This window comes from Oncorhynchus clarkii, chromosome 28 (genome assembly GCF_045791955.1).
Source record: "Oncorhynchus clarkii lewisi isolate Uvic-CL-2024 chromosome 28, UVic_Ocla_1.0, whole genome shotgun sequence".
In the NCBI taxonomy this organism is placed as follows: domain Eukaryota; kingdom Metazoa; phylum Chordata; class Actinopteri; order Salmoniformes; family Salmonidae; genus Oncorhynchus; species Oncorhynchus clarkii.
This window is the reverse complement of record NC_092174.1, coordinates 11,507,260-11,521,323: the sequence shown is the minus strand read 5'-3', so window position 1 is coordinate 11,521,323 and position 14,064 is coordinate 11,507,260. Positions and strand designations below refer to the sequence as shown.

At 43.0% G+C, this 14,064-nt stretch overlaps 1 protein-coding gene across 1 annotated transcript in view; it reads left to right on the top strand.

Moving 5' to 3' along the window:
* The first annotated feature begins 335 nt into the window (after positions 1-335).
* LOC139387226 (anoctamin 8a) overlaps positions 336-14,064 on the top strand; it is a 31,159-nt gene continuing 17,430 nt past the window's right edge. Inside the window, exons 1-7 of the mRNA XM_071133324.1 lie at positions 336-414; positions 6,017-6,127; positions 7,144-7,276; positions 11,585-11,723; positions 12,939-13,035; positions 13,340-13,456; positions 13,642-13,769. Coding sequence (XP_070989425.1) covers positions 336-414; positions 6,017-6,127; positions 7,144-7,276; positions 11,585-11,723; positions 12,939-13,035; positions 13,340-13,456; positions 13,642-13,769 — 804 coding nt within the window. The remainder of the gene's footprint in view (positions 415-6,016; positions 6,128-7,143; positions 7,277-11,584; positions 11,724-12,938; positions 13,036-13,339; positions 13,457-13,641; positions 13,770-14,064) is intronic.

Below are 14,064 nucleotides of genomic sequence, written 5' to 3'. Positions count from 1 at the left end.
GCTCATGCGGCAGGGTCGATTTCCGCGCGTATAAACCCAGGGTCGTTACACTATATTGGACGGGACTTCGTGTCGACCTCCTAACTCCTTATTTACTGCTCATTCAAGGAAGACTGGCGTGTGCAGTCCATCATCAGGTAGGGTAGGCGGGTATCCCCAACCTTGTTCATACATGGAACATCATCTTCCATAGTTGCAGTGCTGTCTTTCCAGCACAGGACCTGCACTTGACAGTGAATTCATGCACCATACTTATGACGTGAGCGTGCGGCACCTAATATCGCCGCGTCTGTAAACACAACTGCACCGCAGACAGCGACAGTGCAGGGGAGAGGATGGAGAAGACAGTGCCCACCGAAGAGGACAAGGTAACTAAGCAAGAGCAAATATCTTCAATGTCGTCAGGTGTACTGGGTAAGTGTATTGAGGAACACAGCATTTTGTCGTCGTGACAGGGTGCGTAAATTCGAGATCGATGGTTACAGAGAGGATTATTATCAATGATGATATTTGTGGTGGTAAACTATGATGCCGTATTCTCATACATTCACGAAACATGCAATTGACCCCAGCCTTCGAGGTTAATCCTATAGTTTAGCCTTCACCCTTCATCTTTCATGCCACATGTTTTATTGATTTGGTAGTGCATCGTGACCTATAACATTGTGCGCATTCCAATGAGAATGAGAAGGGCCAAGTTACGGCTGTGCTGGCTTTTGTACAACCGCATTTCCATTCATTATATTGTTTTAATGTAGCCTTTGTATTTTGATAAATATTATATGTTAATTATTTATTTCAGTGGTCTAGCTGTCAAAGTGGTAAAGTAATTGTCCAGTAAAAATCTCACTTTTAAAAGTTCAGATTCTGTTAAATCATACACAAATAATGTTGTTGACTCATCCTATACTCCTATTTGTGGCCAAAGCATAAATGTGAGGGGGAAAACACTTTAAAAGCCCAACCTCAAACTTGTATCTCAAACAGACTGTTTAAAAATGCTTGATATTTCCTCACAAAGGATGATGTCATCCTCCTAAGGAGCTGGCCAATCAGCGCTCTAATTGCATGAATATTTTTAATGACCGGTATACGCCCACACCATTCTGTTGTTGGAGTATGCCCACACCATTCTAACACAGAAAAATTGGAAGGAAAAACTATTTCACACATATTGTAATTAATTATAGGTCATATTTCATAGAAATCTGGAAACACTGGACAGTTCCTTTAAACAGAAACTGTAAGATTAAAAACTAAATATTTAATGTTGGATTTTAGTAGCCTACAGTGGTTATTTTATTACAACTTTGTTCTTCTGAAAAACTGCATTGTGCATAACATTAAGCAACCACACACATGTCTTCCAAGTCCACATTTTTGTAGGCCTATACTTAAAGCTGCAATATCCAGGACAGAGTTTGGGGAACACTGTTGTACACTATACTTGCTTGTTTTGTCACATAAACTGAAATTAGGTAAACTATTAGAATTTTAGCAACCAGGGAATTACATAGCGATTCCTGCATAGTGCATCTTTAACGTTTACATTAAACTGAAACAACCGAACACACAGCCTACTCTGCATGTGTTTACTGTGGCGGCAGGTAGCCTACTGGTTAGCTAGGCTACCTACCGAGCTGACAAGGTAAAAATCTGTCGTTCTGCCCCTGAGCAAGGCAGTTTAACCCACTGTTCCCCAGGCACCAAAGACGTGGATGTCGATTAAGACAGCCCTCCGAACCTCTCTGATTCAGAGGGGTTGGATTGAATGCAGAAGACATTTCAGTTGAATACATTCAGTTGGACAAGTGACTAGGTATCCCCCTTACCCCATTTCCCTCTACCAGTGAACACGCTTAGCCTACTTTGCATGTGTTTACTCTACCAGTGAACACACAGCCTAATCTTCAAGTGTTTACAGTACCAGTGAACATGTACTCAGGACACAATTGGTGACATATCATGAAGATGTCAAGGCGAGAACATCACAGACACATTTTACTGCACTTCCTTTTGTTTCGCATATTCTGTCACAGCTATGTGGTGGAGGTGAGAGCTGACTGACTGGTATTTATTGCAATGGTTGAAGAAAGTCCTCAAAGAGCAGCAGAGGAAAACAGTATGGCACAGGATTTGGCCTTTCTGTGAATTTGGAGATGGAGGTCGATAGATAAGAATCCAATCATCTGTAATCAAAGATATTATATTCTTGAAGTGTTCTGCTGCCAATGCCTAGCTGTCACTGTTATCTAGCAAATGTGGGGGAAGCCTATGAGCAATGAGGTAATTGAAAATAATTACTGGGGTGATGAGGGTTAATGAGGTGATGCTCAGAGCTTGTATTCATAAAGCATCTCGGAGTAGGATCACTGATCTAGGATATGAATAGGGGTCCAATGTGCTATTGGATGAGGGGACAGCCCATTTTAAAGGCTTTGGGCTGCATTTGTAAAAAATGTTACTGTTAGACTAAAGTATTCTCCATTCAGTACACACACACACACATACAATTATCAAAATTGGGCAAAATTGAATTGGTCTTAAAATTAAAGCTTTGGTTAGGAACATAACACCATAGTAAAGGCAGTAGGTACTAGGGCTGACCCCATTTAGTCGACTGATCAATTGTTTGGTCGATAGGCTGTTGGTCGACCAAGATTTCTTTAGTCGAGCAGTAGCAAAAAATAATAATTTCATGGTGTACAAGATTCGCACCTGAAGGTTCAGAACCCTGAAGGTTCAGACATGTGCAACTGAAATTGTATATGGTTATATTACTTAAGAACAATGGTGCAACACTAATAAAAATAATATATATATATATTTTACCTTTATTTAACTAGGCAAGTCAGTTAAGAACAAATTCTTATTTTCAATGACGGCCTACGAACAGTGGGTTAACTGCCTGTTCGGGGGCAGAACGACAGATTTGTACCTTGTCAGCTTGGGGATTTGAACTTGCAACTTTTCGGTTTCTAGTCCAACGCTCTAACCACTTGGCTACCCTATAACAAATTAACTTTCTCTCGCGTTGGATATCGGTCGCTGTCCGCAGTTCTGAAACATCAGTGCCCAGTTGAATTGGCGCCTTTTCCTAGACCATGTTGCTATGTGCATAATAGCAACGTTAACCTGCATATACTGTTGAGAACAATGCAGCGGAGGCAGCAGCGGAGTTGGGAGACGAGAAAACAGAGAGGGAGGAAACGCCAACTCAATTAGATGTATAATCAATGCCTAACTGTTAAATGTGTCTGGCTTTATAAATCATACATATATATCTACAGAAATAAGACAGATCCTGCTTCTAATTGAGTGTTTGTTTAATAGCCTACTGATTCCGTGAGCACCAAGACTCACGCACCCACAACATGTCAGATAAACAATTTCACAAATGTGTCTGTTTTTAATCTTTGAAATGCTGTAATAAAGGCTTTACAATTTTTTTTGCCATTAGAACAGCCTCTCTGGTATTCCTTAGAATGTATTTAGTGTTGTTTACACTCTCAAAAATTATTTTTATAATAATAACATTACTTTTTCTTGATCTCCTTCTTATTGTTGTTACTACTATTATGACTGTCATTATAATAATAAGTCATGTCATTATCATTAGGCTTAGTATAGGCCAAAGAGCGCATCGTGTTTAGTCTTTATATCGTAACTTATATTTCAATACTTATATAGGCTACTGTGTCAAACAGTCATTCCTTCGTTCGTGTCATCACACACCATATGAGTCATTCCATATTTGAGATAAAATCAAGCATTTTAGTTTGAAAATAAAATAAAGAGACCCTTGAATAATTTGCGTAAATAATAAATAAACCGTTCCATTGCGGAAATTGCATTCAAACTGTTTTTAGGTTTTGCTGTAATAAAGGTTAAAAAAAACATTTTTGTAAAAACATTACAACAGACTCTCTGGTGCGCTTATCATATTTATAGTGTTGTTTACATTGGCCCAGTGTCTCCCGGGTTAGGGGAGGGTTTGGCGGGTAGGGATTTCTTGTCCCATCGCGCTCTATCGACTCCGGTGGCAGGCCGTGCGCAATGCACGCTGACACCGTAGCAAGGTATATGGTGTTTCCTCCGACACATTGGTGCGGCTGGCTTCCGGGTTATTAAGCTGGTGTTGTGCCAAGAAGCAATGCGGCTTGGCCGTGTTGTGTTTCGGGAGACGCACGGCGCCTGACCATCGCCTCTCCCGAGTTCGTACGGTAGTTGCAGTGATGAGACAAGACTAACTACCAATTGGATACCACAAAATTGGGGAGAAAAAGGGGGTAAAAGTATTTTTTTAAACACACACAAAAAACAAAACAAAAACCCACATAGGATATGTCTATATACGGAAAAATACACGTTTTAACATTTCGACCAATCGTTTGGTTGAAAGAACAGACGACTCTAGGTCGACCTTTTTTTTTTTAGTTGGGGACAGCCCTAGTAGGTACAATCACAAAGTTACGTTTTCTATATTTGCTGATAGATGCATTTTACGTGCTGCTACTATACTGAACACAAATATAAATGCAACAATTTACAGGTCATATGAGGAAATCAGTAAATTGAAATAAATTCATTAGGCCCTACAGATTTCTCATGACTTGGAATACAGATATGCATCTGTTGGTCACATATACCATAAAAAAAACATGGTCTGCGGTTGGATGTACTGCCAAATTCTCTAAAACTATGTTTGAGGCGACTTATGGTAGAGAAATTAACATTAAATTCTCTGGCAACAGCTCTGGTGGACATTCCTGCAGTCAGCATGCCAATTGCACACCCCCTCAAAACTTGAGACATCTGTGGCATTGTGTTGTGTGACAAAACTGCACATTTTAGAATGGCCTTTTATTGTCCCCAGCACAAGCTGCACCTGTGTAATGCTCATGCTGTTTAATCAGGTTCTTGATATGCCACACCTGTCAGGTGGATGGATTATCTTGGCAAAGGAGAAATGCTCACTAACTGGGAAGTAAACAAATTTGTGCACAAAATTTGAGAGAAATAAGCTTTTTGTGCATCTGGAACATTTCTGTGATCTTTTATTTCAGCTCATGAAATATGGGACCAACACTTTACATGTTGCGTTTATATTTTTTGTTCAGTGTAGTGTAGCTATTAGTCCCTTAACAGTCCCAGCACTAGAAGTCCCGGGTATGGAGCTGTCATTGGTTTAAACATTGTAACTTGGCAGTGAAGATAAAAGTATAAGATGTGGTTGTGCAAGAAAGGGGAAGGATCGAGTACTGCATGTTGTTCAGAACACAAGCCCTTACAGTGGCGCCCTGTTAGAGTGACAAGATGCATTTCACTGCACAAGCTATACACAAGGCTCACCCACTGCAGCCCAGTGGTGTTTGTGGGTGTCTGTATGCGTGTGAGAGAGAACAGGAGAGAGGGAAGGGGCGAGGAAGGTTAGAGGACTACTTGTCATGCCAGTAGTAGGTGACGTATTAGTGAGATCCCACTTCAGTGGGTAAATGCACTGACAGGAGCATTCCAGATTCTCATTGTTATCCTGTCCTTTGACCTGATTAAGTTGGAGCCTGTGGTTTGTACCTCCCACGTGGTGGTTGGTTTTCAAGAGCAGTTTTCAAAAGCTACCCTACAAGTACTGCAGCTTAGTGGAGTAAACACTTGTTTGGTGTTCATGTAATGGTGAGCCTCGTGTTCTGTTGCGCAGGAAGCTACTTGAATTGCACAAGCCCTGTGCAATGTAGAAAAATGTCATTTCTGATTCTTTCACGATTTAGGATGATCTGTGCACATTTCAAATTGTCTGAGGAGAGAAAGGAGCAACAAACTGCTTTGGCCTTGTTGACGAGTAGAAAAGTGACAAAGCTGGCCGTGAGGATTTAGCACTTTGGCAGAATCCTCCGTCTCTCCTTCTGTCACCTCTTTCCCCACTACATGGCACTGATGAGAACTGTTCTTACCCTCCATCTGTTTATGCATCCCCCCTTTGCCCTCTCTCTCCTCCCTTCTACCTCTCCCCCTTTAGACAAATTGTTTGGGAAACGCCTCTCGCAGGCCAGACGGTACATCATGTCCCATAAATCCTGGCTGAAAATGGTTCCCACGGAAGACTGTGATATCCTAATGACATTCTCAGGTACACTTAATCGCCACATTCATCTTCTATGGTTCAGTCCCCTCAATCATGATGGGAAATGTAGATGGGAATCTTATTAGCCGTTGTGGGCAATGAGCCAATCACTCGGAGACGTGACATGAAACAGTTCACGGGGAATACTGAATCACATCCATTACCTCAGGGCTGCCCAACCCTCTTCCTGGAGATCTACTGTCCTGTAGGTCTTCAGTCCAACCCTCTTCCTGGAGATCTACTGTCCTGTAGGTCTTCAGTCCAACCCTCTTCCTGGAGATCTACCTTCCTGTGGTTTTTCAGCCCAACGCTAATTTAACAGACCTGATTCTACTAATTAGCTGCCCAACAAGACCTTAAATAGCTGAATCAGATATGCTAAATTAGGGTTGGACTGAAAACCTACAGGACAGTAGATCTCCAGTAAGAGGGTTGGACTGAAAACCTACAGGACAGTAGATCTCCAATAAGAAGGTTGGACTGAAGACCTACAGGACAGTAGATCTCCAGGAAGATGGTTGGGCAGCCCTGCATTACCTGTATGTTTATTACAGAGTAAGGTACTCTAGGATTCTGCACATGCTGTGGGAATGCATGCTACACATGGATCAATTTCAGTAATCAAAGTCAAACCAAGTTTCCAACATGGATCAAAATTGTATATTAATTATTGCACTTATTCCTGCTAGAAGGGATGACATGAATGCAGTGGTGCCTTGCCCCATAAACTCTCAGGTGTTTACCTTATTTGATTGGATTGACCTTTCCACAGCTCCGTCCTCCCACGGTTACTGCTGCTACTTCTGCCAAGCTCTGGAGAATGTCATTGTTTCAACATCCTTATGTGAATACACTCATTAAGAGGCTCCAAGAGTGTCTGATGAATGACAAGAATATAAAGTGTAAAAAAAAATGGTCACGCAATTGCGACAGGTTCAATATTAATGCATGGAAATTGGCTCCTACATAAAATGAATGCAAAAGCTAATCTAGAAACTGACCACTTTTTTTTTTTTTTGTAGACACCATAGATGACCACACCTTGCTATGGCTGCTGAACCATATCCGACTGGGAATCCCACAAGCTAAAATCCAGATCAGACAGCATCAACACACACAGGGATATGCGTTCTGCATTACAAGCACATTCGAGAAGTAAGATATCCCACTTCTGACCTGACATTTTTGTCAAAAATGAAATGGTTATGTGTTAACTATCTGAGCTGACCCTTTTGCACGGTCTCTTTGCACACTCACAGAACTCTACACACTCTTGCACACTGACACTCCAACGCACACAAAACATGCACACACATTTATATTGACACACGCACACGCACTCACATACTATCACATTTCAGGAGAAGACCCAGATGCAGACAGTGTCGAAGAAACAAAAGTTTATTACTAGAACAGGGGCAGGCAAAATGACAGGTCAAGGGCAGGCAGAGGTCAGTAACCCAGATCAGAGTCCATAAGGTATAGAACATTGGGAGAGGTGAGTGCAGACAGGGGAAAAGCCAGGGTGCTGTAACCCCGGAAAAGCGACGATAAAAGTTGGCAAATCCCAGGAAACGTTGCAGTTGCACTCTGGATGTAGGCTGGGGCCAATCCACCACTGCACGCTCCTTCCCGGGATCCATCTGTACACTCCCTGCAGCGATGATGTAACCCAAGAAGGGGATGGTGGAGCGATGGAATTCGCACTTCTCTGCTTTCACAAAAAGCTGGTTCTCCGATTGGCGTTGGAGAACCTGTCGGACGTGGAGCATGTGTTCTTGGGAGGAGCGGGAGAAAACGAGGATGTCGTCGAGGTAGATGAAGACAAACCTGATCAACATGTCACAGAGAACATCATTCACCAGAGCCTGGAACACAGCAAGGGCGTTGATAAGGCCAAATGGCATGACCAGATACTCGTAGTGACCGCTGGTCGTGTTGAAGGCAGTCTTCCACTCGTCCCCTTCCCGTATCCTCACCAGGTGGTAGGCGTTCTGTAGGTCCAGCTTGGAGAACTTGGTGGCCCCCTGGAGCTCCTCGAATGCCAAGGTTGATGAGTGGTAGTGGGTAGAGTTTTTTCAAGTGATGTCGTTGAGGCCCTGGTAGTCGATGCACAGGTGCAGGGTTTTGTCCTTCTTCTCCACAAAGAGGAACCCTGCGCCGGCAGGGGAGGCAGAAAGATGGATGAACCCTGCAGCTAGGGAGTCCTCAATGTAGGTCTCCATAGCCAGAGAGTACAGTCGTCCCCGGAGCAGAGTGGTGCCAGGGAGAAGGTCGATCCTTACCGAACACCTCCGAGAGGTCCTGGTACTCCGCGGGAATGGCGGAGACGTCCGGGGCAACTTCCGAGCCGCCAGGAAGACGTCCCGTGGGCAGGCTGCGCTGACTTCAGGCAATGAGAGTGGCAGGATGGGCTCCAGCCCATGTTGGCACCAGCAGACCAGTCAATAAAGGGATTGTGTCGCTGAAGCCAAGAGAATCCCAATACAATGGGAACATGAGGAGACTTAAGCAGAAATTGGATTCTCTCGCTGTGGTTCCCTGACACACGTAGGTTGATGGGGTGGTAATTGTGGGTGACCCAGCCTATAGAGTGCCCGTCCAACGCTCTAATGTCCATGGGAATGGAGAGGGGCTGAGTGGGAATTCCCAGCTCGGACGCCATGGTAGCGTCCACAAAGCTCTCATCGGCCCCAGAGTTGATGAGTACCCGGAGAGATTTGGGCTGGTTCCCCCACAGCAAGATGGCATGAATCAATTTTACAATAAGGCTGTAACTTAACAAAATGTGGAAAAAGTCAAGGGGTCTGAATACTTACCGAAGGCACTGTATACATGCCCCTGCGCCCCTATGGGCATGACGCTTCTGAGTGGCAGCGAGGACCTGCAGTGTTTAAGCAATGCCACTTTAAATAATGGCACTTTAATAATGGTTACATATCTTACATTATTCATATCACATGTTTATACTGTATTTTATACCATCTACTGCAACTTGACTATGCCGCTCGGCCATCGCTCATCCATATACTTACAGTTGAAGTCGGAAGTTTACGTAGACTTAGGTTGGAGTCATTAAAACTCATTTTTCAACCACTCCACAAATGTGTTGTTAACAAACTATAGTTTTGGCACGTCGGTTAGGACATCTACTTTGTGCATGACACAAGCAATTTTTCCAACAATTGTTAACAGACAGATTATTCCACTTGTAATTCACTGTATCACAATTCCACTGGGTCAGAAGTTTACATACACTAAGTTGACTGTGCCTTTAAACAGTTTGGAAAATTCCAGAAAATGATGTCATCGCTTAAGAAGCTTCTGATAGGCTAATTGACATCCTTTGAGTCAATTGGCAGTGTACCTGTGGATGTATTTCAAGGCCTACCTTCAAACTCAGTGCTTCTTTGCTTGACATCATGGGAAAATCTAAAGAAATCAGCCAAGACCTCAGAGAAAATATTGTAGACCTCCACAACTCTGGTTCATCCTTGGGAGCAATTTCCAAACGCCTGAAGGTACCAAGTTCATCAGTACAAACAATAGTATGCAAGTATAAACACCATGGGACCACGCAGCCGTCATACCACTCAGAAAGGAGATGCATTCTGTCTCCTAGAGATGAACGCACTTTGGTGTGAAAAGTGTGAATCAATCCCAGAACAACAGCAAAGGATCTTGTGAAGATGCTGGAGGAAATAGGTACAGGAGTATCTATATCCACAGTAAAACGAGTCCAATATCGATATAACCTGAAAGGCCGCTCAGCAAGGAAGAAGCCACTGCTCCAAAACCGCCATAAAAAAGCCAGACTACGGTTTGCAACTGCACATGGGGACAAAGATTGTACTTTTTGGAGAAATTTCCTCTGGTCTGATGAAACAAAAATAGAACTGTTTGGCCATGATGACCATTGTTATGTTTGGAGGAAAAAGGGGGAGGCTTGCAAGCCGAAGAACACTATCCCAACCGTGAAGCACCGGGGTGGCAGCATCATGTTGTGGGGGTGCTTTACTGCAGGAGGGACTGGTGCACTTCACAAAATAGATGGCATCATGAGGGAGGAAAATTAAGTGGACATATTGAAGCATCATCTCAAGACAAGTTAAAGCTTGGTCGCAAATGGGTGTTCCAAATGGACAATGACCCTAAGCATACTTCCAAAGTTGTAGCAAAATGGCTTAAGGACAACAGAGTCAAGGTATTGGAGTGGCCATCACAAAGCCCTGACCTCAATCCTATAGAAAATGTGTGGGCAGAACTGAAAAAGTGTGTGACTCTGACTCAGTTACACTTGCTCTGTCTGGAGGAATGGGCCAAAATTCACCCAACTTATTGTGGGAAGCTTGTGAAAGGCTACCTGAAACGTTTGACCCAAGTTAACCAATTTAAAGGCAACGCTACCAAATACTAATTGAGTGTATGTAAACTTCTGACCCACTGAAAGAAATAAAAGCTGAAATAAATTATTCTCTCTACTATTATTCTGACATTTCACATTCTTAAAATGATCCTAACTGACCTAAGACAGGGATTTTTTACTAGAATTTTTACTAGAATTAAATGTCAGGAATTGTGAAAAACTGGCTATTTGGCTAATGTGTATGTAAACTTCCGACTTCAACTGTATATGTATATATTCTCATTCACCTCTGTGTGTGTATTAGGTAGTTGTTGGGGAATTGTTATATTACTGCACTGTCGGAACTGGAAGCACAAGCATTTCGCTACACTCGCAATAACATCTGCTAACCATGTGTATGTGACCAATACAATTTGATTTGATTTGATTTTGTGTCGCCTGCTGAATTGAATTGAAAGGCGTTTCGCCTCAGAGAATCATCTGGCCCCTGTATCTGTGAGACACGGTGCTGGTCTGCTAACTCACAGGGTCTCTTAGTGAATAGTTCTGAATACTTTCAGAAGGCACTTTATAGTATGCCCCTGTGCCCCTATGGGCATACTGTATAGTATGCTTACTTACTTTCTCATGTTCTTCTCATTTCTTCTTTTTTTCTCTCGTGTGTTCTACTGTATGTAATTTTTAGTGCTACATATTGATATTGATTACTGCATTGTTGGGGTTAGCTTGCGAGAAAGGCATTTCACTGTACTTGAGCATATGACATTAAAACTTAAACTTGATAATGACCTAATAAGTACTATTTTGTTTCTGTGTAATTGTTTGAAACAAGCACCACTATTTGGCAGCCGAAGTACTCACATTGTTACCACATCATTCGTAAACATCAAATTCGTAAATAGTGACCTGGTTCCAGGTATTTTTGTTCTGTGTCGCAACGTTTGTTATCACAATGACCATAGGAGGAGTTGGCAAGACAAGCAAAGTCAGATATGGGATCAGGCTCGGTAAATAGAGACTGAAACAGGACTGTTAATTAAAGGCAATATCTGACCCGCTGAAATCCTAATCCCCCCCCATCCTCCATTTCTCCTCAGCTTGCTGCGTGGTGCAGAGCTGTTGGGAATGCACAAAGTGGTGAAACCACAGTACGGAGGCGGAACACGCAGGTTTTCCTGTGAGGAAGATAACATCTATGAGAACATAGAGAGCGAATTGTGCTTTTTCACCTCACAGGTTTGTATCCGTTTTGGCCATAATCTCCGAACATATTTAAACATCTCCGATATACACTTAATATCCAAAAGTATGTGGACACCTGCTCGTTGAACATCTCATTCCAAAATCATGGGCATTAATATGTAGTTGGTACCCCCATTGCTGCTACAACAGCCTCCACTCTTCTGGGAAGGCTTTCCACTAGATGTTGGAACATTGCTGTAGGGACTTGCTTCCATTGATGGCACTGATGTTGGGCAATTAGGCCTGGTTCGCAGTCGGTGTTCCAATTCATCCCAAAGGTGTTCGATAGGGTTGAGGTCACGGTCCTGTGCAGGCAAGTCAAGTTCTTCCACAACGATCTCGACAAACCATTTCTGTATGGACCTTGCTTTGTGCACGGGGGCATTGTCATGCTGAAACAGGAAAGGGCGTTCCCCAAACTGCTGCCACAAAGTTGGAAGCACAGAATCGTCTAGAATGTTATTGTATGCTGTAACATTAAGATTTTCCTTTACTGGAACTAAGGGGCCCGAACCATGAAAAACAGCCCCAGACTATTATTCCTCCATCACCAAACTTTACAGTTGGCACTGCATTCGGGCAGGTAGCGTTCTCAGATTCGTCCATCAGACCGGCATATGGTGAAGTGTGATTCATCACTCCAGAGAACGTTTGACCACTGCTCCAGAGTCCAATGGTGGCGAGCTTAACACCATTCCAGCAGACGCTTGGCATTGTGTATGGTAATCTTCCATTTCATGAAGCCTCCGACAAACAAACTGTTTATTTCTGATTATTTTTACGTGCTAGGCGCTTCAGCACTCGGCGATACGGTTCTATGAGCTTGACTGGCCTGCCTACCACTTCATTGTTGCTCCTAGATGATTCCACTTCACAATAACAGCACTTACAGGTGACCGCGGCAGCTCTAGCAGGGCAGAAATTTGACAAACTGACTGGTTGGAAAGGTGGCATCCTATGACAGTGCCACGTTGAAAGTCACTGAGCTCTTCAGTTAGGCCATTCTACTGTCAATGTTTGTCTATGGAGATTGCATGGCTGTGTGCTTGATTGTATACACCTGTCAGCAACGGGTGTGACTGAAATAGCCAAATCCACTAATTTCTAGGGGTGTCCACATACTTTTGCATATATAGTGTATGTCCTGTTGCTGACTTTTACCTTGTTCCCTTAATCTATGTGGTTGTTCCACTCTTACCTTGTCTTTAGGAGCGTCAGAGTATCATCAAGTACTGGCTGGATAACCTACGTGCCAAACCAGGGGCGGTCCTTCACAACATCCACTTCCTGGAGGGACAACCAATCAGTAAACTGTTATTTTTGTATTTCATCAATCCCTTTCTCTACAGCATGACAACATATACAGTAAGACTGCTTCATTATTGACTGATAACTATGTTGATTGATCTCAAACGTTTAAATATCCTTGGAGAGTATGGACATGAACAATGTATTCCTCTATTGCTCAGTTGGTAGAGTTTGAAACGTCAGGATAGGGAGCTCTGACCACACATACGTATTATTATTAATTTTTTTTAATATGCACTCATATGACTGTCAGTTGCAATGGATAAAATCATCTGATGAATGGCATTCACTTTTTATTATAGTTCCAGAACTGGTGGCCAGAGGTGTAATCTGTCAAGTGTTTCCTCTACACGAGCAACGGATCCTCAGTCAGCTGATGACGTCATGGGTCCAAGCTGTCTGTGAGAGACAGCCTTTGGGTGAGCAGCAACTGTTGAGACAACACAGCATTACTTATTGTTACAATTATCTGCACTACAAATGCAATATCAATGGAAAGATGCACATTTCTTCAAATTATCATTCACTAGCTGAAACCAATAACCCATTTTGTCTGTCTTTTGTCCATGTTGTTGGTCCGTGGCTGCTGATCCTTGTGTGTTAGATGACGTCTGTGATTACTTTGGGGTGAAAATCGGCATGTACTTTGCCTGGCTGGGCTTCTACACCAACTCCATGCTGTACCCTGCCGTCGTTGGCTTCCTGATGTGGATCCTGGCAGAGGCTGACCAGGTAGGTGATCCAGCATCACATGCCTCAATGGAGACCACACACTGGCCAATAAACCTGTCAATATACGGTAACTAATGTATCATACACAATGTAGTTCAGCCTACTACCTAATCTGCCAGTGACAGTGACGTAGGAGTTGGCAAGATAGCACCAACAGATCGTGGATTAGGCTAAATGTAGCTAACATACACAATGGGATTTCACAGTTACACAATACAAATGACTCACCTATTGTGGGAATATGTGTAGGTGTTTCTTTTCACAATCACTGCATGAAACAGCATGAAACAAAACA